The 25066-nt window shown below is 38.3% G+C and overlaps 1 protein-coding gene across 1 annotated transcript in view; it reads right to left on the reverse strand.

Moving 5' to 3' along the window:
- The window catches only part of LOC126297471 (formin-binding protein 4-like), a 200717-nt gene that overhangs the window by 102408 nt on the left and 73243 nt on the right, over positions 1-25066 (reverse strand). The window contains exon 2 of the mRNA XM_049988346.1: positions 18172-18413. Coding sequence (XP_049844303.1) covers positions 18172-18413 — 242 coding nt within the window. The remainder of the gene's footprint in view (positions 1-18171; positions 18414-25066) is intronic.

Below are 25066 nucleotides of genomic sequence, written 5' to 3' on the forward strand. Positions count from 1 at the left end.
GGTCCCACAAGATTCCATCTTAGGGACCTTACTTTTTCTTGTGTCTATCAGTGACATTTCATCTGTAACATAACCAGATGCCAAGTTTGTATTGTTTGCCGATGATACAAACATTGCAATAAATAGCAAATCAAGTATAGTCTTAAAAAGATCGGCTAATAAAACATTTGTGGATATTAATCACTGGTTCCTAGCCAATTCTTTGTCAGTAAACTTTGAAAAAACACACAACATGCAGTTCAGAACTTGTAAGGGGTGTCCCACGAGTACATGCCTAACACATGATGACAAGTAGTTAGGAGAAGTGGACGGTGTTAAATTCTTCGGATTACAGCTTGATAATAAATTCAATTGGAGCACACAACAGAACTAATGAAGCGTCTAAACAAATCTCTATTTACAATGTGAATTCCTTCAGACATAGGGCATATAAAAATGAAAAAGTTGGCATACTATGCTTACTTTCACTCCATAATGTCATATGGGATTATTTTTTGGGGTAACTCACGAGTTTTCCGGGTATAAAAACGTGCAATATGAGTTATATGTGGTGTGAAATCAAGAACATCCTGCAGAGGACTGTTTAGGGAACTTGGGATACTAACTACTGCTTCCCAATATATTTATTCCTTAATGAAATTTGTCATTAAAATATATCACTTTTTCAAACCAACAGCTCACTTCATGGAATCAATACTAGACATAAGAATAATCTACACAAGGATTTAAAGTTACTTACTCTTCTACTAAAAGGTGTGCATTATTCAGAAACAGTTTCAATAAACTGCCAGCAGCTATAAAAAGCTTAACAATTAATGAAATTCAGTTTAAGGGAAGCGCAAAGGATTTATTGGTGGCCAACGAACTTCTCAGTATAACCAATTTTTTTTTTTGGTGTGTGTGTGTGTGTGTGTGTGTGTGTGTGTGTGTGTGTGTGTGTGTGTGTGTTTCTGCACCATTTCAGTGCAGTAATGTGTTCATTGTAAATAAGTATTGTAGTAGTTCTATTATATGTTTATTACCTTATAAATAAATAAAAATATTTTTTAAGTTTTAAATTCAGTGCATTAATGTGAGCTTAGTACATGAGTGTTGTAAAATCATCATTTCATATCCACTTGGGACCTGTGGAAGGTACATTACCTTATTTGTTTTAGTTGTAAATATTTGTCATGTACTGTCGTTTTTCTGACATGTCCTACATCCTGGAGGACCTCCTCACTACGGATCAATTGGAAAGAAAGTAAATCTAATCTAATCTGATAACATGCCAAGTTGTATGTTATGTGTAAGTGTCTGTTAAATGTGCCTGCAACTTAGTGTGTTATCTTTATGCCAAGTAGCAATCTATCTTTTCCTACATTGTTTATGTTCCAAACTGGAGTTTCCACTGTTTTATTGTATTGGTTTCTTAAATATACGAAGTGTCATATCACCGAAGCACAAGGAGTTTTGTTTCAGCCACTTTCGGTATTCGTAAAAATAATGCCTTCAAGTAAAAACTAAAACTCAGTTTAATCAAATGGAATGAGCATACAAAGGGTGTTAACATGTTATTTTTATTTCCTGCGACATGCTTTTCAAAACAAAGCACTCTTTGCAAAGTTAGTTATTGCTCAGACAACCTTTTTTTTTAGTTTAATCATACTGAAATGTCTTTTTACAGATTGCAATGTGTCATAATCAGGGTGAAGTAGTGTTGTGGGTACATGTTTTGGAGAACAGTGTTTCTAATCTTCGTATACTAGTCCATATTTAACATTTCCATAATTCCCTAAATCATTTAAAGCAAACACAGGGTTCTTTTGAAAAGCCCATGGTTAGTTTCCTTTCCTATTCTTTCCAAATCTGAGCTTGTGCTACATATTAATGACCTTATACCTGTAAAGCAATTACACTCTAGTCTTCCTTCCTGTCTTTTTTCCTTCCTTCCTGAGTTCTTTACATTTATATGAACACTCTTTTTCAAATATCTCCTTATACGTCTTGATAGATACAATTTTTTTCTGAAACAAGTTAATGTCTGTTACTTTCCAAAATTTTTAGAACATTATTTCCCACCTTGATGTTGGTACTTGACAGATGTATACCTGTGTCAATGGATGATGTGTTTCAGTAATAATATGTGCTTTAACTTCACGAGCAACTATACGACTACACATAATATCCAGATGGGTCTTCCTACGGCTGTGTAAGATTCATACAAATGAGACAAGAAGCCTTTCATGACTGTTAACACTTAGCCGTCCACATGTCTTGTACAAATGTATTCACTTGGTGCCAGCAGCTCTAGTTCAGATAACTTGGCTTGTCACTGGCCGTTCTTGACATTATCAGGTTCAGGACAGACCCAAAATCCACCTAACACACTATTACAGTCACTGTGGTTCTTGTAATATCCCTTATAGGTTTCCTGGAGGGCAATGCAGAAATCAGGTGTAAAGCTTAACAGTTGCAATAGCTCAGCCAGGCTGCGGAAAAGACCACCGCAATTCCACTGGAGGATGATGTCATCATGAGACTGTGAAGACCTGGAACATTCAATGAGGCAGTTTACGCCTCAGGGTCACCTGCTGCCATCAACTTTTTGCCTGATCAGTCTATTTCCACTGTGTCTAAGGGTTCGGTGAGATCTAGGTCCTCAGCAGATGCCAGAATCTCCACCTCATCCACAGACACAGAACTTGTAGTTAGCGGTGGTGTGGGTGCCACCGCAATTCCCTTGGTCCTGGGGACCTTCCTTTTGGATTTCTCTCAAGGCTCCTTGGGTTTCCCTGGCTGGGACGACTTCACTGATTCAGTCTCCAGGACTGAGGACAAGAGGAAAGCCCTACGACCAGCTGCTTTTGGGCTTTTTAGCCACTGGTGGGTGTCATCTTCCCCACCAGCAGAAACCTGGAAAGTGAGTAACCCAAGGGACCCCTTCCTAGCAAGAGGAGCCGAAGAAGACTTACGCTTCTACAGCTCAGAAGTCTTCGATGGTTGGAGGGGGAGAGTGTTGCTCCCGACCGAAGTAGATGGTGCGGGAGCAACAGGGAGGGAAGTGCACCCCCCCCACACCGTCAAGGGGCAGGTGAAGTCTTCTGGTTCTGGGAAGCGACAGGAATGCGAGGAACTGATGGGGCAACAACTGTTCTCGTAGCAGCGGCGTAAGAGGTGGTCATCGCCACAGGATGTAGGTGCTCATTTTTCCTCTTAGCCTCAGTGTAGGTCAGTCAGTTCAAGGTCTTATATTCCATGATTTTCCTCTCTTTCTGTAAATTTCTACAGTCTGGCAAGCAATGTGAATGATGCTCTCCACAGTTCACAAAGAAAGAAGGTGGGGCACATGATGTATTCAAATGTGAAGGATGTCCACAACCTCAGCATATGATGCTGGAAGTACAGCGGGAAGACATATGGGCGAACTTCCAACACTTAACGCACCACAATGGGAGAGGGATATATGGCTTGACGTCACAGCAGTAGACCATCACCTGGACCTTCTCTGACAATGTGTTACCCTCAAAGGGCAAGATGAAGGCCCAAGTGGCAACCTGATTATCCCTCAGACCCCAATGGACACGCCAGATGAAATGAACACCCTGCCACTCTAAATTGGTGTGCAGCTCGTCGTCACTGCAAAGGAAGGTCCCTGTGGAATATAATACCCTGGACCATATTTAAGCTCTTATGGGCCGTGATGGTAACAGAAACATCCCCCAACTTGTCAAGCGAGTAATCCCCATGACTGGACAGAGGATGCTGTTTTTATCATGACTGACCCAGAGCGCATTTTGGACAAGCCCTCCACTGCTTCAAACCTGTCCTCCAAATGCTCCACAAAAAACTGAGGCTTCATGGACATAATGGGGAATCTTTCAACTCTCGTACATACGAGGTACCGGGGCAAATAAACTTCACTGCCATCCTTAGCCTGGCGTTCCTCCCATGGTGTGGCCAGGGAGGGGAATGATTTGGGGTCATAATTCTTAGCATTGAAGTTAGACTTTGCCCGCTTAGAGACTGCTGGTGGCAGACCACCAGTAAGAGAGGACATACTACGCTTCATGGCGTGTCAACTGCGCTGATATCACCCACTCCGACCAGGGGCCCTCCCCATGAGCCCCACCCAGCCACAGCACAGGCCACCTGGCAGGATGGCCATTCCCGGGAGTCCCGATGCACCAGGGTGATGGACATCTACTCCTTGGCATACGTGGTGAGTTAACGGCGCAGGCATCAGCTGAGCAATCCCTGTGTGGTAAGGGGGTTACAATCAACGGGCTACATGGTGGCCCCACCACAACGGACGGGCTACCGTGCTGGATATCAGGTGCAACCACGCGAACAGGTCCATTATCAGTCAAAGCAGAAAACGATACTGCACAGTGGATGGTGGAAAATGCACCCAGGAGGGTGACCTCGCCCAACAGCTGGAGAATGAGCAGAAGTGCAGATCCACATTAATAAAGGATGCGAGAGGTTTCAGTGCATGATGGACATGGTGCACCATGTATGGTGCCCTTCCCCAATTGGCTCACTCTTTGGGAAAATTTGGAAAAACAGAGGTCGAACCCGACAGGAGACAATCACATAAAGGCCAAAAAGTGAGAGACTCCTTTTAGTTGCTTGCCTCTTACGACAGGCATCAATACCTCGGGCCTATTCTAACCTCTGGACCCACAGGGTAACGGACCATAGATGACGGGGTTAACAACAGCTGCAGAGATGTGTACAGGTGAACATACATGCAACAGTTGAGCAACTGACCACCAAGATGAACCACGTGGCTACCAACAACGTCTCCTCAATTATTGTTTAGTGAATGTTGATGCATATAGGCCTCTGCAGTAACCATATGGTATATGCACCCATGCTGACTGCTGCTCATTGTCTTCGAAGGCTGGAATTTGCATACCTGTACCACAACTGGACTTCCACTGACTGGTGACAGATGGCCTTTTTGGATGAATCACTTTTTATGCTCCATGAGACAAATAGCCATTTGTGTGTGCAGCCCTGCAACAATTGTTGAAAGGGACCAGGCCACAGGAGGGAGTTTTATGGTCTGAGGAGTGTTTCCCTGGGTGATCTCGTCATTAGGTAGGCACAATGGTTCAACACATATACACAACTATACCTGCGGACCATGTCCATCCCTAAATGCAGTTTGTTTTTTCCTCAGTATGATGGCATCTGCCAGCAGAACAACTGAATGTGGCAGACAGCTCATAGTGTATGTGCATGATTTGAAGAGTATCAGGATTAGTTTACTGTACTCCCTTGGCCAATAAACTTCCCAGATTTAAACCCAATACAGAATCTGTGGGATCCCCTCAGTAATTCTGTTTGCATCATGGATCCTCAACTGAGAAACCTAGTGCAGCTGGCCATGGCACTACAGTCGGCAGGGCTCCACATCCGTGTTGGTACCTTCCAGAACATCACTGACTCTCTTCTTGCACATACACACTGCCAAAGGTGGTTATTCATGCTTCTGACACATGGTCTCATTAATGTGAATCGATTGTGTAATTTCAGCAATTCTGAATCCTGAACATTTTTGAGAGAGAATCGATTAATGTCTTCAATTTAAATTACCTTTAACTGTAATCATGCTCAAGGAGGATGTATTCTCTGATGGTCTTGTGTGCAGAGTTCTTGACCTGTGTTATTGGGTGGAGAATTGTAGGATTCTCCTTGACAGGTCAGGAGTGCACTACACAGAGGAAGCAGCTACTACAGTAGTGGAGGACTTCAGTGCACACTTTTTTTACATTATGTGATAGTTTGAGGTCCTCTGATGAATGCTCAGCAGTCAATGCGCAGAGAATGGAATCAGACCACATACAAAGTAGACAGACTTCCAATGTCGAGATTTTAACAGTTCACTGCCAAAACATTTACAACCAATTCCCTGAATTTACCTCCTCCAGAATAGCTGTCATGCTCAATTTACACTCAGAACCAAGAGCTGTATGAAAGGTAAAGTAAAAAGACTCCAAAAACTTAATGAAGCATGACATATATATCAAAAAGAAGGTGAAATCAAGTGAATCATTTGATGTTATTACTGACCACCAGATTCCACCATAAAAGTTGTACAACCACTCAAAGAAAGTTTACACTTGGTAGTGTGGAAGTCCCCTAACCATGTAATGCTAATTGAAGGTGATTCTCACCTACTGAGACGTCTATGGATTCACTGCAGGTGGTATGGCCAGACCACCTTTTGAAGTAGTTAGCAGCATGTTCTCTGAAAACTGTCATGAGCACCTAGTTCAACAGCCCACAAGCAGTGGAAATGTTTTAGACCTTGAAGCTGTAAACAGGCCTGACCTTATCAACAGTGGCAGTATAGAGACAGGGATTAGTGATCAAGATACCATAGTGACGATAGTTACTACAATTAATAAATTCATCAAGAATGCTAGGAGAGTTTTCAAGCTAGAAAGAACAGATAATCAGTTGTGTTGCTTGAGGCTTTCGCGATGAACTAGTTGTAAATATGGTTCTCAGTCAAGACGTCAGATGTCTCTCTGAAATTTCCACATTATTTTGTTGCCACAACTGACAGACATCCTCAGGTGCGGCAAACACAGTGCTGAGGCTGTGACCAAAATCTGACAGCCTGAGAAGGAACAGCGAAGGCATGAACACGAACACACCAAATTGTGACCAATGGTGTAGATATGTGATTGGTAGAAAGAGAGAGAAAGAGAGAGAGAGAGAGAGAGAGAGAGAGATATATATATATATATATATGCCATCTGCCAGACAATGAACTCACGTGCAGAAACTGTCCATCACACTGTGTACTGCAGTTGGCCACCCCTGTGCATTCTGTTGGAAACTGCTAGTCAGAATATGTGTCAGTGCTGGCATGTGCCTATCCTTGCCTATGTTAACTGAATATCTATGTTGCCACTGCAGCATTATCCCTTGTATGACCAGCAGTTCTTCTTCGGGGTCACTGTGATTTTAACATGCCCAGTGCTGGCTCCCATGCCATGCTAAGTTGATATCCTGTGTACCTGTTCAGCAGATTAATCGAGCTGCAAATTTCCACAGTTTCTTTAACAACGCCGTCCCAATATGAAGACATTGCCAAGAGAATTTTTCTATTTTCGTATTCCGTACTGTATCCTGAACTATGACAATGCTTGTCCACTACAGATTTCTCTGGCTGGTACAGACATGTGTGTCGTCAATGTTCTATGCATCTGTCCTCCATGGTGTGACAAGGTTGTCCAATGTATAACTTCATGCAGCTGCAAGAAATCTTACAAACGCCAGGCCTTCTTAAACCAAGACCACCTATCACTGAGCCTAAAAGATTTTGAGTTTCATTGGCAGATGAAAGACACATTTAACTTAAATTTCTTCGATAATCATCTTATTTTTTATGAAACACTGCCAACATATGGCAGGATGACCATTCTTCTTTGTTCTTCACTTTCTTCCAGCTTGTCGCTTTGTCTAGCATGTGCTGGGTGTAAGGCATGGTGAATCTCCCGTTCACAATATCCATTCTCTAAAAATATGTTATGGAGGTGGCATAGCTCATCAGATAAGCTGTCTGTACCCTATATGGCTTGTGTTCTATGGACCATCATCTTAAGCACGCCATTTCATTGTGCAGGATGGTGAAAGCTGATGGCCTGTAAATATAAGTCAGTGTGTGCAGATTTACAGTACACAAAGTGATATAGGGTGCCATTCTTTTTCTCCATCTCCATCATAGACTTGATGTTTGAATGAAGATAATTTAGGTACAGCAAACATGAATCCAGTGATGTAGTGCAGTGGGGCTTGATGACAAAGGTGTCACATACATATCGCCAAAAGTACATATGTTTCAACACCGCTGACTGGAGTACTCTCTCCTTGAAATCTTCCATAAAAAGATTGGCCACAATGGGTGACTACCTACTGTGAAACCAAAATTCTCTCGTTGACATCTTCATACTGGGACAGTGTTATTAAAGAGTGGTGGAAATTTACAGCTTGACTAATCTGCTGAACAGGGGCACAGGGTATCAACTTGTCAAAGTACACGATCCAGCACTGGTTACATTAAATCACAGTGACCACTAGGAAGAACTGTTGGTCATACAAGAGTGACACTGCAGTGGTGACATTATATATATGGCTGACAAAGGCGAGGATGTGCACACACCTGGGTGGACACGTATTTTGGCAGACGGCTCCTGACAAAGGGTGCTGTGGTAGCTAACAGCAACACACAGTACGACTGACAGTTTCTGTGCATGCGCTCATTGGCGACAGGTGGCATAGCTGACCCTCTTGCTACCCCCCTCCTCCAAATGAACCAACCAACCGACCTCTTGCTACCAATCAGCATATCTGTACTATTGGTCACCAAATTTGGTGTGTTCACACCTACACCACTTTCTTTTCAGACTTGTCATAAATAGGAGGTTTCAGGCAAAGCCTCAGCAGTTTGTTAGCCGCACCTAAAGATGGTCAGTTTTGTCCACAAAATATTGTGGAAATTTCGCAATGACATCCAACATCTTGCCTGAGAACAATACTTCCAGGTACATAGTTGTTAGAATCCTACTTAGACAATGAATCAGCCTCTCCGTCAGGTGGCTTGCGGAGTATGGATGTAGATGTAGATTTAGTTTCAATATGATGGATGTAGAGGAATTATGGACAATGCTTAAGCTGACTGTATATCACCCACTGGAGAAGTATGTGCCAAGTAAGTGGATTGTGGACAGAAAAGACCAAATGTTGTTTAATAAAAAAACTCAGAAAATGCTTAGGAAACAGAGATTGTTGCATTCTTGCTTAAAAATGATCAGAAATGTCGGCAGGCAAAATTTAGTAGTAATTTGTGCATCTATAAAAAGATCAAGGTGTGAAGCATACAACTTCTACCATCATAAGTTAGCAAAAAGTGTTGCTGAGAACCCGAGAAACTTCTGGTCCTATGAAAATCACTAAGTGGATCAAAGGCTCCTATTTAGTCGCATGTTGACCAGTCTGGGTTGGCAATAAAAAACAGCAAAAGGAAAGCTGAAGTTCCAAATCTTGTATTTAAAAAATAATTCATGCAGGAGAATCAGACAGACATACCATCAACTTACAACTCCACAGACTCCCATATGGAGGACACTGATGTAGGCAACCCTGGCAGTGAGAAGTCACTGAAAGGGTTCAAAACAAACAAGTTGACAGATCCAAATGGAATCCAAATTTGGTTTTACAGACATTACTCTTCAAAAATAGCCACTTGACTTGCATTTATCGCAAATTTCTTGCTCAATGCAAAGTCCCAAGCAACTGGGAGAAAGGGAAAAGGACTCCTGTACATATGCATGAGCAAAAGAAAACATCCATTAAACTGCAGACCAATATCTTTAGCAATAGTTTGCTGCAAGATTCTTGAGCATATGAATATAATAAATTTGACAGAAAAGCTAATGTCCACAAATCAGCATGGATTTAAAAAAGTCACTCATGCCAAACTAAGCTTGCCCTTTTCTTGCACAGTATCTTGCAAACTATGGATGAAGAGCAGACAGATTCCACATTCTAGACTTACTGAAAATGTTTGACACAGTGCCCCAATGTAACTGTTATGAAAGACACAAGTGTACGCAATAGGTTCTCAGATATGTGAGTGGCTGGAACACATTTTATGAAACAGAACCCAGCACATTGTCCTGGAAAGTGAGTGCTGATCAGAACCAACAGTATCGTCAAGGTGCCCCTGGGAAGTGTGATAGGAGCACTCTTTCTCTCTACAAACATAAACAATCTGATGGATAGTGTGAGCAGCAATCTCTGAATGTTTGCTGATGAAGCATTTTGTACAGGAAAGTGTCATCACTGAGTGACTGTAGCACAATACTGGCTGACTTAGACAAAATTTCTCTTTGGTGTGGTGGAAGTCAGCTTGCCTAGTATGTAGAAAAATGTAAGTTAACGTAGATGAGTAAGAAAATCAATCCTAAAATGTTCAAACACAGTAGTGGTAGTCCACTGCTTGACACAGTCATGTCGATTACATATCTAGGTGTAACACTGCAAACTGCTATGAAATGGAACAAGCATGTAAGTTGGGTAGTAGGGAAGGTGAATGGTCAACTTTAGTTTATTATGAGAATTTTAGGAGAGTGCAGCTCATTTATAAAAGAGACAGCAAACAGAATACTAAAGTAACCCATTCTTGAGTACTGCTTGAGTGTTTGGGATCTCCACAAGGCCCGATTAAAAGAAGACATCGAAGGATTAAAGGAAGACATCAAAGAGATTCAGAGGGTTGCTGCTAGATTTGTTATTGGTGGGTTCACTCAGCATACAATCATTACACAAATGCTCTGTGAACGTAAAATGGAACCTCTGAAAGGAAGACAAAATACTGTTAAGAAAATTGAAGAGAACTAGCATTTGCAGCTAGCTGACTGCCGAACAATTCTAATGTCACAAATGTACTTCTCATGTAAGGGTCACAAGGACAAGATAAGATAAATTAGGGCTTGTTCTGAGGAATATATGCACTCAGTTTTCTCTTGATCCATTTGTGAGTGGAACAGGAAAGTGAATGACTAGCAGTTGTACAAGGAACTTCCCAGCATTCACTGTATGATGGTTTCCTGAGTACATATTTAACTGTAGATACAGAGGGTGAACTAAAGTTACCCAAATAGTGTAGTGTGGGTTTTGCCACTTCGGTTACAATCATTTGTACTCCCAAGAACAGAACATTGTCTAATCCATGTACGTCATTGATTGAACTGATTATAGTTATAAGCTCTTTAGTGCAATAAGAAATACTGAAATTTATGTACTGATTCTAAACTGTATGTGTAAAAGTACAAAGTTGCAAGGTTTTATGACATTCAGTTCACCTATAACTATCTTCTGACATTTTACAATTGAGCTGCCTTTTCCATAACAGAAATATGACTACTTTTCCTATACTTGTGTCTTCTGCAAAAGCATTAAATCTGCATTGCATGACAGTAGAAGTGAAAGATTATTCATGTCTGTTGAAACAACGGAGGATCCCATGGCACTCCATGCCAACTTGAAATTTACGGAGCCCTTTTCTATGTGACAGACATGGAACAGATATGCACTAATTATGGGGCTGCAGATAAAGTGAAATCTATGAACCTTCTAGGTTGATTAGATCACAATGTGTTGACTTATGCATGAAGACATCATTAGATTAGATTAGATTAGTACTTGTTCCATAGATCATGAATACGTCACTTCATAATCATGTGGACCGTGTCAGGATAATAAAAGGTGTCTATACAAGATATAACATTAGACAAAATATTACATGAGACTCAATATTCTTATGCACTAATTATGGGGCTGCAGATAAAGTGAAATCTATGAACCTTCTAGGTTGATTAGATCACAATATGTTGACTTCTGCATGAAGACATCATTAGATTAGATTAGATTAGTACTTGTTCCATAGATCCTGAATACGTCACTTTATAATCATGTGGACCGTGTCAGGTTAATAAAAGGTGTCTATACAAGATATAACATAAGACAAAATATTACACGAGACTCAATATTCTTAATTTTTTAAATTATTTTCTTGTGGGGTTGGGAAATTACCCACTTACTATATCCAAAAATTCATCTAATGAGTAGAAGGAGTTGCCATTAAGAAATTCTTTTAATTTACATTTAAATGCTATATGGCTATCTGTCAGACTTCTGATGCTATTAGGTAAGTGACCAAAGACTTTTGTGGCAGCATAATTTAAAACCTTCTGAGCCAAAGTTAGATTTAACCTTGAGTAGTGAAGATCATCCTTTCTCCTAGTGTTGTAGCCATGTACACTGCTATTACTTTTGAATTCCTTCGGATTGTTAATAACAAATTTCATAAATGAATATATATATTGTGAGGCTACAGTGAAGATTTCTAGCTCTTTAAATAAGTGTCTGCAGGATGGTCTTGGGTGCGCTCCAGCAATTATTCTGATTACACACTTTTGTGCAAAGAACACTCTTTTACTCAATGATGAGTTACCCCAGAATATGATGCCATACGAAAGCAGAGACTGAAAATAGGCGTGGTAAGCTAATTTACTCAGACGTATATCACCGAACTTTGCAATGACCCTAATAGCATAAGTAGCTGAACTCAAATGTTTCAGTAGATCCTCAGTGTGTATTTTCCAGTTCAACCCCTCATCAGTGCATACACCTAGAGGTTTTGAGTATTCTACCTTATTTAAAAATTTCTGATTGAAGTCTATATTTATTAATGGGGTCATTCCATTTACTGTGTGGAACTGTACATACTGTGTTTTGTCAAAGTTTAATGAGAGCCCATTTGCAGAGAACCACTTAATGATTTTCTGAAACACATCGTTTACAATTTCACCAGTTAATTCTTGTCTGTCGGGTGTGATAGCTATAATTGTATCATCGGCAAAAAGTACCAGCTTTGCATCTTTGTAAATACAGAATGGCAAGTCATTAATACATATCAAGAACAACAGAGGACCCAAGACCGAACCTTGTGGCACCCCATTCTTGATTGTTCCCCAGTTTGAGAAATCACCAGTTTTTTACATATTATGTAAACTGTTTATTTCAACTTTCTGCACTCTTCCAATTAGGTATGATTTAAGCCATTTGAGCACTGTCCCATTCATACCACAATATTTGAGCTTATCTAGAAGTATTCCACAATTTACACCATCAAAAGCCTTTGATATATCACAAAAAATCCCAACGGGTGACTTTCGGTTACTCAGAGCATTTAATATTTCATTAGTGAAAGTATATATAGCATTTTCCGTTGAGAAACCCTTCTGGAAACCAAACTGACATTTAGTTAAAACTTTATTTTTACAAAGGTGTGAAGCTACTCTACAATACATAACTTTTTCAAGAATTTTTGATAAGGCAGTCAGAAGAGAGATGGGCGGTAGTTGTTGACATCAGTTGTATCCCCTTTTTTATGCACTGGTATAACAATGGCATTCTTCCGTCTATCTGGGAAAATGCCCTGCTTCAGAGAGCTATTACATATGTGGCTAAGACTCCCACTTATTTCTTGGTAACAAGCTTTTATTATCCTGCTGGAAATGCCATCAATTCCATGTGAGCTTTTATTCTTGAGAGAGTTTATTATCTTCCTAATTTCAGAAGGAGAGGTGGGTAGAATTTCAGTTGTATCAAATGGTGTGGGTAAGGCCTCTTCCATTAACTTCCTTGCTTCTTCTAATGAACATTTAGATCTTATTTTCTCTACATCATTTAAAAAATGATTATTCAAAATGTTTTTGACTTCCGGCTTCTTGTTTACCAAGTTTCCATTCACTTTGATGGTGATACCGTCAGACTGTACTCTTGGTTGTCCTGTCTCCCTCGTAATAATATTCCAAATTGTTTTGATTTTGTTATCAGAGGTATTAATCTCAGACATGATGCACGTGCTTCTGGACTTTTTAATAACCTTTCTTAATGTAGCACAGTAGTTTTTATAATATTTGGTTGTTTCTGGTTCATTACTCTTTCTTGTTGTTAGATACAGTTCCCTTTTGTGGTTACAAGATATTTTTATTCCTTTAGTAAGCCAAGGTTTTTTGCATGGTTTCTTATAATTAGAGTTAACTACTTTCTTGGGGAAACAGTTTTCAAATTCTCTTACAAGTGTATCATGAAATAAGTTATATTTTAAATTAGCATCGGGTTCCTTGTACACCTTATCCCAGTCTAACTGCTGAAGATTTTCTCTGAAATTTCTAATTGTTGAGTCATTAATTGAACGCACAACTTTGGAGGGTAGTTTTGAATTACTGAATGGACCTATGTCATATACTGTAACTAGCTGAGCATCACGATCAGAAAGCCCATTCTCAACAGGACAAGAATTTATGTTTTTAAACCTATCTTGGTCTATAAAAGTGTTATCTATCAATGTGCTGCTGTCCTTCACTACCCGATTAGGAAAATTAAGGAAAGATGTCAAATTGAAAGAACCGAGCTAGACTTCCAGGTCATTCTTCCTATTACACTCTTTCAGTGAATCAACATAGAAGTCCCCACAAATAATAATTTGCTTTCCCCTATCTGATAGACAGCACAACAAGGCATCCAAGTTTTCCGGGAATAAATGAAAGTTTCCTGAAGGGGACCTATATACTGTTACAATTATAAAAGAGCCCTCCTTCAGTTTAAGTTGACAGGCACATGCTCTTATATGTTGCTCTAGACAAAACGTTTTTGTATCTAAGCTTTCTACACAGTGATAACTTTTGACATATATGGCAACTCCTTCTCCCACTTTATTCTCTCTACTCATATGTGCAGCTAGTTTATAACCACTGAAATTTACCTTTTCCATATCAGACGCAATGTGATGCTCAGACAGGCACAGTATATCTATTGCATTATCAGATTCAATGTCATCTAAACAAACCAGGAGCTCATCTACTTTATTCTTCAATCCCGGAATATTTTGGTGAAAAATGGTAACATTATTTTTTACTTTACTTTTGTGAGAATCTACTTTTTTCTTTACTCCACCAATATTTTGGTTAAATGTGGTAACATTATTATTTACTTTCCTGTTGTGAGAATTTGTGAGTTTTGGACCTCTTTAGCACCTGCCTGCCTGAACTTCTCATTGGACACTGATATTAGTCTAAAAAAGAGGTACATCCATGAGTACTAGTGTCCCCCCTTATGGATTTCGCTAACAACCCTGCCAATTTACCCCTCCCTTTCCTATTTGAGATGTAGGCCATGCCTTGTGAAATCCCCCCTATCAATAGCCTCGACAGGAACCAATCCAATGTCTGACAGAGTGTCCGCACTACGCAACTGATCCAACTCCATATTTACCCTCCTGACAGAGCGGTTCAACTGGGGCTTATCATGCCGCACGAAAGCAGGCACCAGCCCAACACTGGTATGTGTCATTGCCAAGGCTATTTTCACCAGGTCACAGTCCATGCTGTAGCCCTGCCCCCTATCATTACTGTTTCCCACTCCACCCACTCTCATCACATGATCCTCCTTTGTGAATCCCTTGCACAAGGAACCTGTATCCTCTACCACCTGACTAAGATTTGCACTTGGCTTGAAAAAGTTTGTGACCTGGTACCTGTCACCTAATTTTTCCTGCAAAATCTGGCCCACACCTCTTCCATGGCTGCTACCTAGCAACAGAACTTTTCTCTTACTTTCTACTTTTTTTTTTTTTTTTTTTTTTTTTTTTTTTTTTTTTTTTTTTTTTTTTTGAAACAGTTGGTTTCCTAGTGAGATTCTGTTGCATCTTAACTACATCTACTTCTACTGGAGCCTCTTCCTTACTTAACTGTGGTAGCAAGGCAAATCTATTGGTTGTGCCAATTGAGAAACTGTCAGACACTGTCCTCTTTCTGTAGCCCCTGTTCCCAGCTACCATGTCCAAATCAGCCTGAAGGGCTCTAATTTTCTTCTCCTGTTCAGCTATAATCCTATCTCTTGAGCAAACCCTGGAAGAGAATGGAAGAGTCTCATTTGCTTCCCCAATTCCCAGGTCACTACAATTTCCCCAATGAAATCACCTGTCACAACAGCTGCACAAAACCCCTGAACTAATTTTCCTACTGCAGCTCACACACTTAGTATCCATGGTAGATTGGAAATTGGTTAAGAGATTTACTAAGCCATAACAATGATATATTAAATACAAATGCAAAAGGACACTAAATATGTTTTGGAAACTAATATGTAAGTAAACTATTACCAAATGCACTTAAACTTGTGGTATAATGCTAAATATGCACGATCAAAAATTAGGCCTAAACAGCCGAATGTAACCAAAATGAACTTTTTGTGATAAGGGAAGAATATGTAAATAAAAGAAAAACCTTTAATGGCAAGCTTGAAGAGCACACTAAAGAATGTATTTAATTAGTTAATCTATACCAAATGCACTTAAAATTGCGGTATAACGCTAAGTATGCACACTCGGAAAGTAAGGCAAAGCCGCGAAATATAAACAAAACGAACTTTTCGCAATTACTGGAACAATATGCAAATAAAAGAAAAACCTTTAATGGTGAGCTTGAAAAGCACCCTAATGAACGTATTTAATCAGTTAAATCCAAAACTGGAAAAGTCATAAAATATTCATAGTTGGAATAATTTCTAATTTATTTATTCTAGTATATCATCTGTAAATATCAATACATAACCAGTTTAGTCGATAGTCTTGTTGAAAATCCGAAAAGTTTGTCACTGACAACGTTTGTTTACTCTAAGACTGTTATATACTCTAATACATGGGCCCTTCTTAAATAGTTTGAAAGTGCTGACAAAAATAAGATGAATAAGTAGGTCTTCCTTTTTGGAAACAAACTTGAGAAGAAAACACCTAATTCTCTTTGGAAACCAAACTAAACTCAGAGGTTAAATACAGTAGTAACTTCTACATTCCAAAATACTGGACAACAGTTTTGATTTTATTTTGCCATTAATTTCATCATACTCCCGTGGACGACATTAAAAACTTTTTTGAGGTGTAGAGCATAACTGAATTTTAACAAACACATTTTGGAAAAATGTCCAAACTTAATTGATCTGCACAGATAGATGAAAGGAGTTCTTAAATACATCTGAAACTCATTGGAAGACTTTTTTGAAAATGTAGATCATTTACAAAGCTTTCACATCAATCCCTTAGTGCTTTTTCTCTGATGGAGTGATGCTAAACTGGATTGAAAGAAAATATGTAGGACTTCAACAAATAATGTCAGAGACATACACCATAAGCTAAAATAAAGCAAGATGTACCACAGAAAGAAATCTCTTACTCTGGCAAGAATCAATATTTTGAGAATAGAGAAGAAATAGAATTACCAAACATGTAACTATGATGGCAAAGTCACATAAATTATAACCCATACAGAGCTGTAATTGCAGTTATCTCCTGTGGAATTTCTGCAAAAGTATTACGAAATGGTTCAAATGAAATTTTTCAACAATTTAGTTGCTTTTATAGATAAACACTTGGATATAGACAACACATTAAATGAGTCACTCTGTTTCTCATTCCAATATTTTAACTGCCATAGTGTCCAGGGGCACCAGGCGCCACAAACCAGCTATAATTAGTGAGCCACAGAAAGCAACACTCATGTAGTCCGTAGCAGCCACGTGGGATTTTCAAGTATATCCTTAGACCACTGAGAGGCACACCAAGAGCTACGGACCACCAGGTAAATAGCTATATGAGATCGCAGGTCACACCACAAGACCACGCCTACATCTTGTCACGACTTACTAGGGGGCAGTACATCTCTTCCTGGAACATAGTTATTTCAGGAAACCCAGGAACCACTGTGGACAGTTTCCATCGATGAGAGGTGCACCAATGCTTGCAGTCCCTCAATGAAGATCTCGCCGATGTGCCAACGGGGACAACAGTGTAAAGCCAAGAAGTAGGGTTCTGCATTGGAAAACAGTTCTTCAAGTGTTGGACATTTAAATGTTTACTTCCAGCTCTGGGTAGTGAGTTGGAGCCAAATTCACAGAACTGTCACTTCAGAAAAGTAAAGTCAAATAATTCTCTCTCTCTCTCTCTCTCTCTCTCTCTCTCTCTCTCTCTCTCTCTCTATATATATATATATATATATATATATATATATATATATATATATATATATATATACTTTTTTTCCGGAAACATGTCTGCATTCGTGATACACATTGAAATTCCTGCACCACAGCACACCACTAGTGAGAAAAAAGCAAAATGGATCAGTTCATTGATAAAGTCGAGATGGGCTGCAATATTTTGTTTTGGTCCTCTAGCAGAGTGTTACAGTGCTGTGACACTGGAATTTCAATTTGCATCAGGACTGCAAACATGTAACAATAAACAAGAAAAATTTATATAGGTAACGTTATTTTGTCAAGGTGATAATTAAAAACTTTGTGATTACTCCTCTTATACTGATGAGGACTCCCAACTCATTCTACTAGGGTGGTGTGCCTAATTCAATTGCCTATGTCAGAAATTGAAACATATTTCAAATTCTGCAGCTAAAGTGGCTGTTGCACAGAAAACTGATACTTCTGCAGCAATAAATAAGAAAGAACTGAAATAAATTTAAAAAATAAAAGGAAAAGCCCATAAGCAAACATCTGTTGATCTCACTAATATTTAATGTTAACACATACCTGCAGAAAATACGATAGTTCATCAGTAAGCTGCTTTTTAGGTGCTGATGGTGTTGGTGGTGCATTATTATGTGATGCAGTATTTTCAGCTTCTTCAGATTCAGAATCCGAGTTGTATTCAGAAAGAAGTCCAATAAGAGGATTTTTATTCTTTGGTTGATGAGAATCAGCATCAGGACTTCGTGATTTTTTTATTTCCTCTACTCTGCTGGAATATTCTTGGCAGATGCTTTGATATTTTGCTGTAAAATCAATAACAATGTTTCTAGAAACATATACATGTAAAATACTATCAGAAAGAGGCTACAGATATACAAAAACTTTTAAAAGAAAATTGTAACATGGAAATTATGCTATCAAATGGAAAAAAAACAGTAGATTGTAACCAAATATGAGTCGTGTAAGTTAAATATGAGGAAAGATAAACATAATACATTATGTGGCTACAAAAATTAATAATAATAATAATAATAATAATAATAATAATAATAATGGAATGTCGTGAGGCTAGGGCCAACCGTCGGTTAGACCGGTTGCCTTGTGCAAGTCTTTTGAGTCGATGCCACTTCAACAACTTAAGTGTTGATGGGGATGAGATGATGATGACGACAACACAACACCCAACCCCTTTTGTAGCTGGTAAACTCAGACATGAGGATGGTTATTGTTGGATCAAAACTGGTAAGTTAAAAAAAAACTAATGCAATCAAGATGGAAACCAGTGACTGCAGATTTGTTCTCCAAGCACATTATGTCAATTCTGTATATACAGCACACTGACAGAAAAAAGGCTGCAACTGCCATAATTATTGCACACTTCTCATTGTCCTTATGTAGCCAACTAATGTAGTAAATTTTAAAATAATAATAATAATAATAATAATAATAAGGATGTGGTCATACTCTCTGAAACAAAGAAGAAAGGCCAAGGAGAAGAAGAACTGGATAATTATGTACATATCTGGAGTGGGGTATCAAAAGCAGTAAGAGCGAAAGCAGGAGTCTCCATTATGATAAAAAAATCATGGAAAGGAAGAATCACAAATTGGACATTCATCAATCAACGTATTATAACTGTTGAAATGACATTACTTGCAAGAGAAGTTGCGATTATTGGCGTATATGCACCCACGAACGACACAAAAGATAAGGAGAAGGATAAATTTTGGGACACCCTCAGGGAGACTATTGAAAAAATCCCAAGAAGAAAGGAACTGATTATCATGGGAGATCTGAATGGAAGGGTAGGAATTAGAGAATCTTGTAGAGTAGTAGGAAAACATGGAGAAGATGAATATAATGACAATGGGGAACGATTGATTGCAATTTGTGAACAATTTGATCTAAAAATTACCAAAACATTTTTCAAACATAAGGACATTCATAAATGTACTTGGCAAAAGAACGCCAAAGAACTTCGTTCTATAATAGATTATATTATCATTAGGCAAACAAGTAGTTTCAAAGCAGTAGACGTCAGATCTTATAGAGGAGCCCAGTGTGGATCAGACCACTATCTAGTTAAAATGAAGTCTTTCTGGCCATGGAAGAATGCAAGGAGTGGTACAAGTAACATAAATAAAACGAACCAGACTGAGAAAGATGAAAATTTGCCTTTTAATATTGACAGCCTACAAGATGAAAGTATCAAAACGCTCTTTGCGGCCAGGATGGAAAGGAAACTGGTTGAATAATTTGAAGGAAGTACAGAGGAAATATATGACTATATAAAACCTAATGTGAAAATCATAGCAACAGAGGTGTTGGGTAAAAAAAGATAGCAACCACGACCGTGCAGCAGAGTGGTGGTCAGAGGAACTAGAGGTCCTTGTTAGAGAAAAACAAAATGCGTTCCTTCAGTGGTTGAATGATAAATCAGAAGAAACAAGATCAATATACAAGGAAAAGAAGAATGAAGTGATGAAGTGATGAAAAAATAAGGATGGCAAAAAATGAAGCATGGGAAAGAACATGTGCCAAGGTGAATAGCAAATTAGGATTTGGGAGAGCAAAAGAAGCATGGACAGTATTGAAAGGGCTTCGACAGGACACGAAAAGCAAAACTAATCTGCAACTGATAACACAAAAGGAATGGGATGAGTATTTCCAAAAATTATTAAATGAGGACAGAGAAGAATATCTAGAAGAAGGAACAGGGGAAGATAAAGGACGTGAAGATGACGAGATCCAGATTTTAGAAAGTGAAGTACTTCAGGCATTGAGAACAGGAAAGAATGGTAAATCACCAGAACCAGGCAATATCAATCTGGAGTGTCTGAAATATGGTGGTGACAAAATTGTGAAACTGATAACACAGCTCTTCAACAAAATGATACATGGAGAGTCAATACCCAACGAGATGAAGCTAGGTTACATTAATACAATATTTAAGAAAGAGGATCCCAAAATTTGTTCAAACTATCGAGGAATTTGTGTTACAAGCACATTAATGAGAATTTTTGCGAAAGTAATTAAAAACAAACTGGAAGCAGATTTTAGAACCCAAGAAGAACAATGTGAATTCACGGCTGGGAGATCATGTGCAGACCATATTTTCACATTACGACAGATTTTGGAGAAACATTGGGGAAAAATAAAAAAAATATAAGATTAATTTTCATAGATCTAGAAAAAGCGTATCATACTGTTCCAAGAAAATTACTTTGGAGAGCACTATGTATGGCAAACATAAACCCTTCCTTGATTAAAATAATACAACAGCTGTATAAAGATAACATTTGCCAAGTGAATGTTGGTAATAAACTTTCACAGAAATTTAGAACAAGCAAAGGCCTTTTACAGGGCTGTCCCATGTCACCATCATTATTTAAAATCTATATAGATATTAGCCTTAGAACATGGTCTAGTAAATGTAATAGTATGGGATTAGAAATAAGAGATGGAGTTTACCTACATCTTTTATTATTTGCTGATGATCAAGTAGTCGTAGCACAAGATGGGGAGGATGCTAACTATATGTGCTATCAACTAGCAATAGCATACAAAACTTGGGGTTTGAAGATTAATTACCAAAAAACAGAATACTTGACTAATGATTCAGATGAGCTATACACTGAAGGAATGAAAATCAAAAAGATAAACACTTTCTGTTATTTGGGATCCATTTTAGAAATCGAGAGAAAATCAGAATCAGAAATCAATAAAAGAATTAGTAGCGGACGGAGGGTCATTGGGATGCTTAACTCAGTCTTATGGAGCAGAAATGTAATGAGCAGAACTAAAAAACTAATATACAAATCCATATTAGAGAGTGTGGTTCTGTATGGAACGGAGACCTGGACAATTAACATGAAGCACATTAAAAAATTACAAGCTCTAGAGATGGACTTTTGGAGAAGATCGGCAAGAATCTCCAGGATAGAAAAGATAAGGAACACCGAAGTAATAAGGAGAATGGAAATGAAAGAAAGAATATATGACGTAATGGATAGGAAGAAATTACAGTGGTACGGGCATGTACGACGTATGGAGAAAACCAGAATACCAAAATTGATACTGGAGTGGGAACCGGAGGGGAGAAGAAGAAGAAGAAGAAGAAGAAGAAGAAGACGCCCTATGACCACCTGGATCTAAAATGTACAGCACACAATGAGGAGAATGGGTGCAGAGGAAGAAGACACACAAGATCGAAACACCTGGAGAAATATTTTGAGAATATAGTTTAAGAACGGTTATTGTTTATATTGTAATTTCCAAGTAAATTATTATGTTGGAGATAAACCTCTGTAATGAGGAAAAGCTCAAAAATCAATAAAAATAAAAATAAAAATAAAAATAATAAAGATTTTATTGTCTTTAGGCCATTACAGCAATTGACAACGTCAAATGAAGTTACAATTTATAATACAGTGTGATAAGGTATTGACTACTGAAATATTTTAACTTATGTTACAATAAATGTACAGTGGGTCATCTGTTGGATTACTGCATTTTACAGTTGAAGAATTCATTGATATCATAGAACGGGTGGACAATAAACCATTCATGCAGTCTTTCTTTAAATGTATGTTCAGGAAGATCCTGTATAGCATGTGGCAGCTTATTAAATAATTTGTGCCCTGTGACTTCATAGCTATTTATTGATTTTGATAATCTGTGGTAAGGCGTGTATATGTGTGTGATGCTTCTTGTGTTGTAACAATGTACATTTTCTCTATGTTTCACATCTTGTAGGTTCTTCTTCATAAAGATTACGACATTGTATATACAGAGGTTTATTACTGTCACAACACAGCGTGACCCACATAACTCTACATTAGTCATTGACAACCGAAAATTTCTTTGGATTTGAGAATGCAGCAAATGAAAAGAGTGCCAAATCTAATGAATGGGCTGATGATGAAAGATGACGTTTTATTGTTCTGCAATATGTGTATTTTCATATAGTTGGTATGGAAGATTTGGATTGTATTTGCCTGTTTTTTAATCCTTTGAAAATTAATCAAGAAGAAGAGATTCTTTTTGGAGCTTAGAAAATAAACACCACAACATCTTAAGCAGATTAAAATTAATTTGCCTTTTTTGGTGCAGGACCATCTCATCTGATAAACTACTTCATTGCTGTTTTATTTATTGCATGAACTGTTGAATGAATATCCCATCTACAGTATGAGTCAGTTGGATTCAATTTAAAACAGCCTACACATTGCACAGAAAATCATTTGTAAATCTCCTACTGTTCAACATTCAGCATATACTGCACCTATTATAATTAAGTCTACATGTAATACATACTGTACTCCCCCTTCTGACATCTTTACAATACCAGCTATCAAATAAATCTTAAATCAATTATCAACTAACACTACTTTGTGCATTTTCTTCATGTTTTTAGTTGTAAAGGAAGGAAGATTAAAATATGAAGGCCATTCAATGACAAGGTCATCAGAGACTGCTTGTGAAGCATCCTCATCACAGTGCATAGTTTATTACATTGGGTTATCCTTTCCTCACAAATATTTTTGCTGCAAGATACGCACTAGCAGTAGTGAGTCAGATTTTGAAAGCATTTTACTTGCACTGCCATGCAGGACAGCCTGTGGGTGGCATTTGTAGGAATATCTGATGTATTTAATAGAGCCAGAGACATCATCCAACATGGGAGATATACATGACAAAAGATATGTTAGCAAGGGAAAGAATAATAAATCAGAAATGAATGATATTTGATTTATTAATTATATATAATATAACATAGCAATAGTAACTTTGATGGACTGAGGGCAAAATTTATACATGGAAAATAATTGGTATGCTATTTTAAAGCACAATAAATATGTTAATTTATAAGACAAATGTTGTTGCTGTCAGTTGCTCAACAGCAGCACACCTATTTGCATGTACACATCCCTACAGCTATCATTCACCTCTGACACCTATGGCCACTGGTGTACCACAGTTCCCACTGCGTGAATAATGCCATTTTGCTAGGCATGGTATACTTTAACCACAGTGACACATGGAGAGTTTACAAACTTACTTGTTTCAGAAATGCTGCCTACCTTGGCCCAAAATCCAATGACCATGCCCTTCTGGATGACAGATAAATCGCTTCGTTTCTGCATTATGACAACCGCACTGTTTTCCATTCCCTGACACACTTTATATAGCCTTCACTCCTAATGTTGCCACCTGCCATCTGTGATTGGTTACTGCACATATCAAACATAAGCAGTGGTCACATTAATATGACTAGACAGTGTAATCTGTCAATAATATTCATCCATGCTCAGAATAATGCTTTCTTCACAAATCAATAAACCAGATTTACTGGAATCTTGACTTTTAAAGCTTCCAAATCGACAGTCAAATAACTTTAATCCATCTAGAGTTGACTCAATATGCTACAAGAAGGAGAGCAAGTAGCCAAAGCAAAGCCCCTGGCCACAATTACAGGTAGCAAACACTTAACTGCACACTCGCGCACACACTCTCTCTTCCCTCCAATACTAAATTTGTAATCCCATGATGTCTTAAGAGTGTACCCTATGTAACATTTATATCGATTAGAAGTGGGTTTATATTATGTAACTGTGTATCTGCAATTAAGGAGTGTATATTCTTTAAAAACCAAAGTCCTTGAGCTATGGCAAGAAACTTAAGTTTTGTAGAAAGGATATGTTAAAATGATAAATTATTATAATGTGTCTATGTTCATAAAAAGAAAATGTTTATTGAAAGCTGGTTCATGCTTAGGGCACTTGTAACTGTAACATGTAAAAGCTGTAGGGACGTCCCCCAGCAACAGAAGTGGAATGGCGTGATGTAAGAGGTGGTTTTGGCAGTCAAACTGGCCAGATCCTTGGTGTGAACGGTACCAGTATGTGGCTAGCCATAGCACGGTACACTTCGACAGGGCTAAGAGAGACAATTGTAAGCTGCTTTACAAAGGATTTGCCTCAGATGTGGGTCTGGCTACTATTTGATATTCTCGGCTTAAAGGAATGACTCTAATATGTTAAAAATGACTCTAATATGTTAAAAATCCAACGCCAAGAAGATATTTTATAGAGCATTCAAACATCAAGAGCTGTGAACACAGTTAGCCGCCATGTCACTGCCACCAATCTTTGCCATTGCTTCACTAGCTTCATACTTTCCTCACATTAGAAATCCGTGTCCAGAATCATATTTTCTATCCTGATCACAAACCTATGCGGGCTCTCACCTAAGTGCTACTAAAACTGAGTATCCCGATTTAAAATGAACAATTCTTGCATTCAAGTGTTTAAAAGTGATTTTTTTTTGTCTAATATAAAAGTAGTAGTAAAAGTTAAAGTTAAAACCACAAAAGTGAAGTTGGATACGCTTTTGCTAAAGTATCCTTAGTTTATTACAAAATATAGTTTTGTAGCATCACAGTGCAAGATTGTGT

Source organism: Schistocerca gregaria, chromosome X (genome assembly GCF_023897955.1).
Source record: "Schistocerca gregaria isolate iqSchGreg1 chromosome X, iqSchGreg1.2, whole genome shotgun sequence".
In the NCBI taxonomy this organism is placed as follows: Eukaryota; Metazoa; Arthropoda; class Insecta; order Orthoptera; family Acrididae; genus Schistocerca; species Schistocerca gregaria.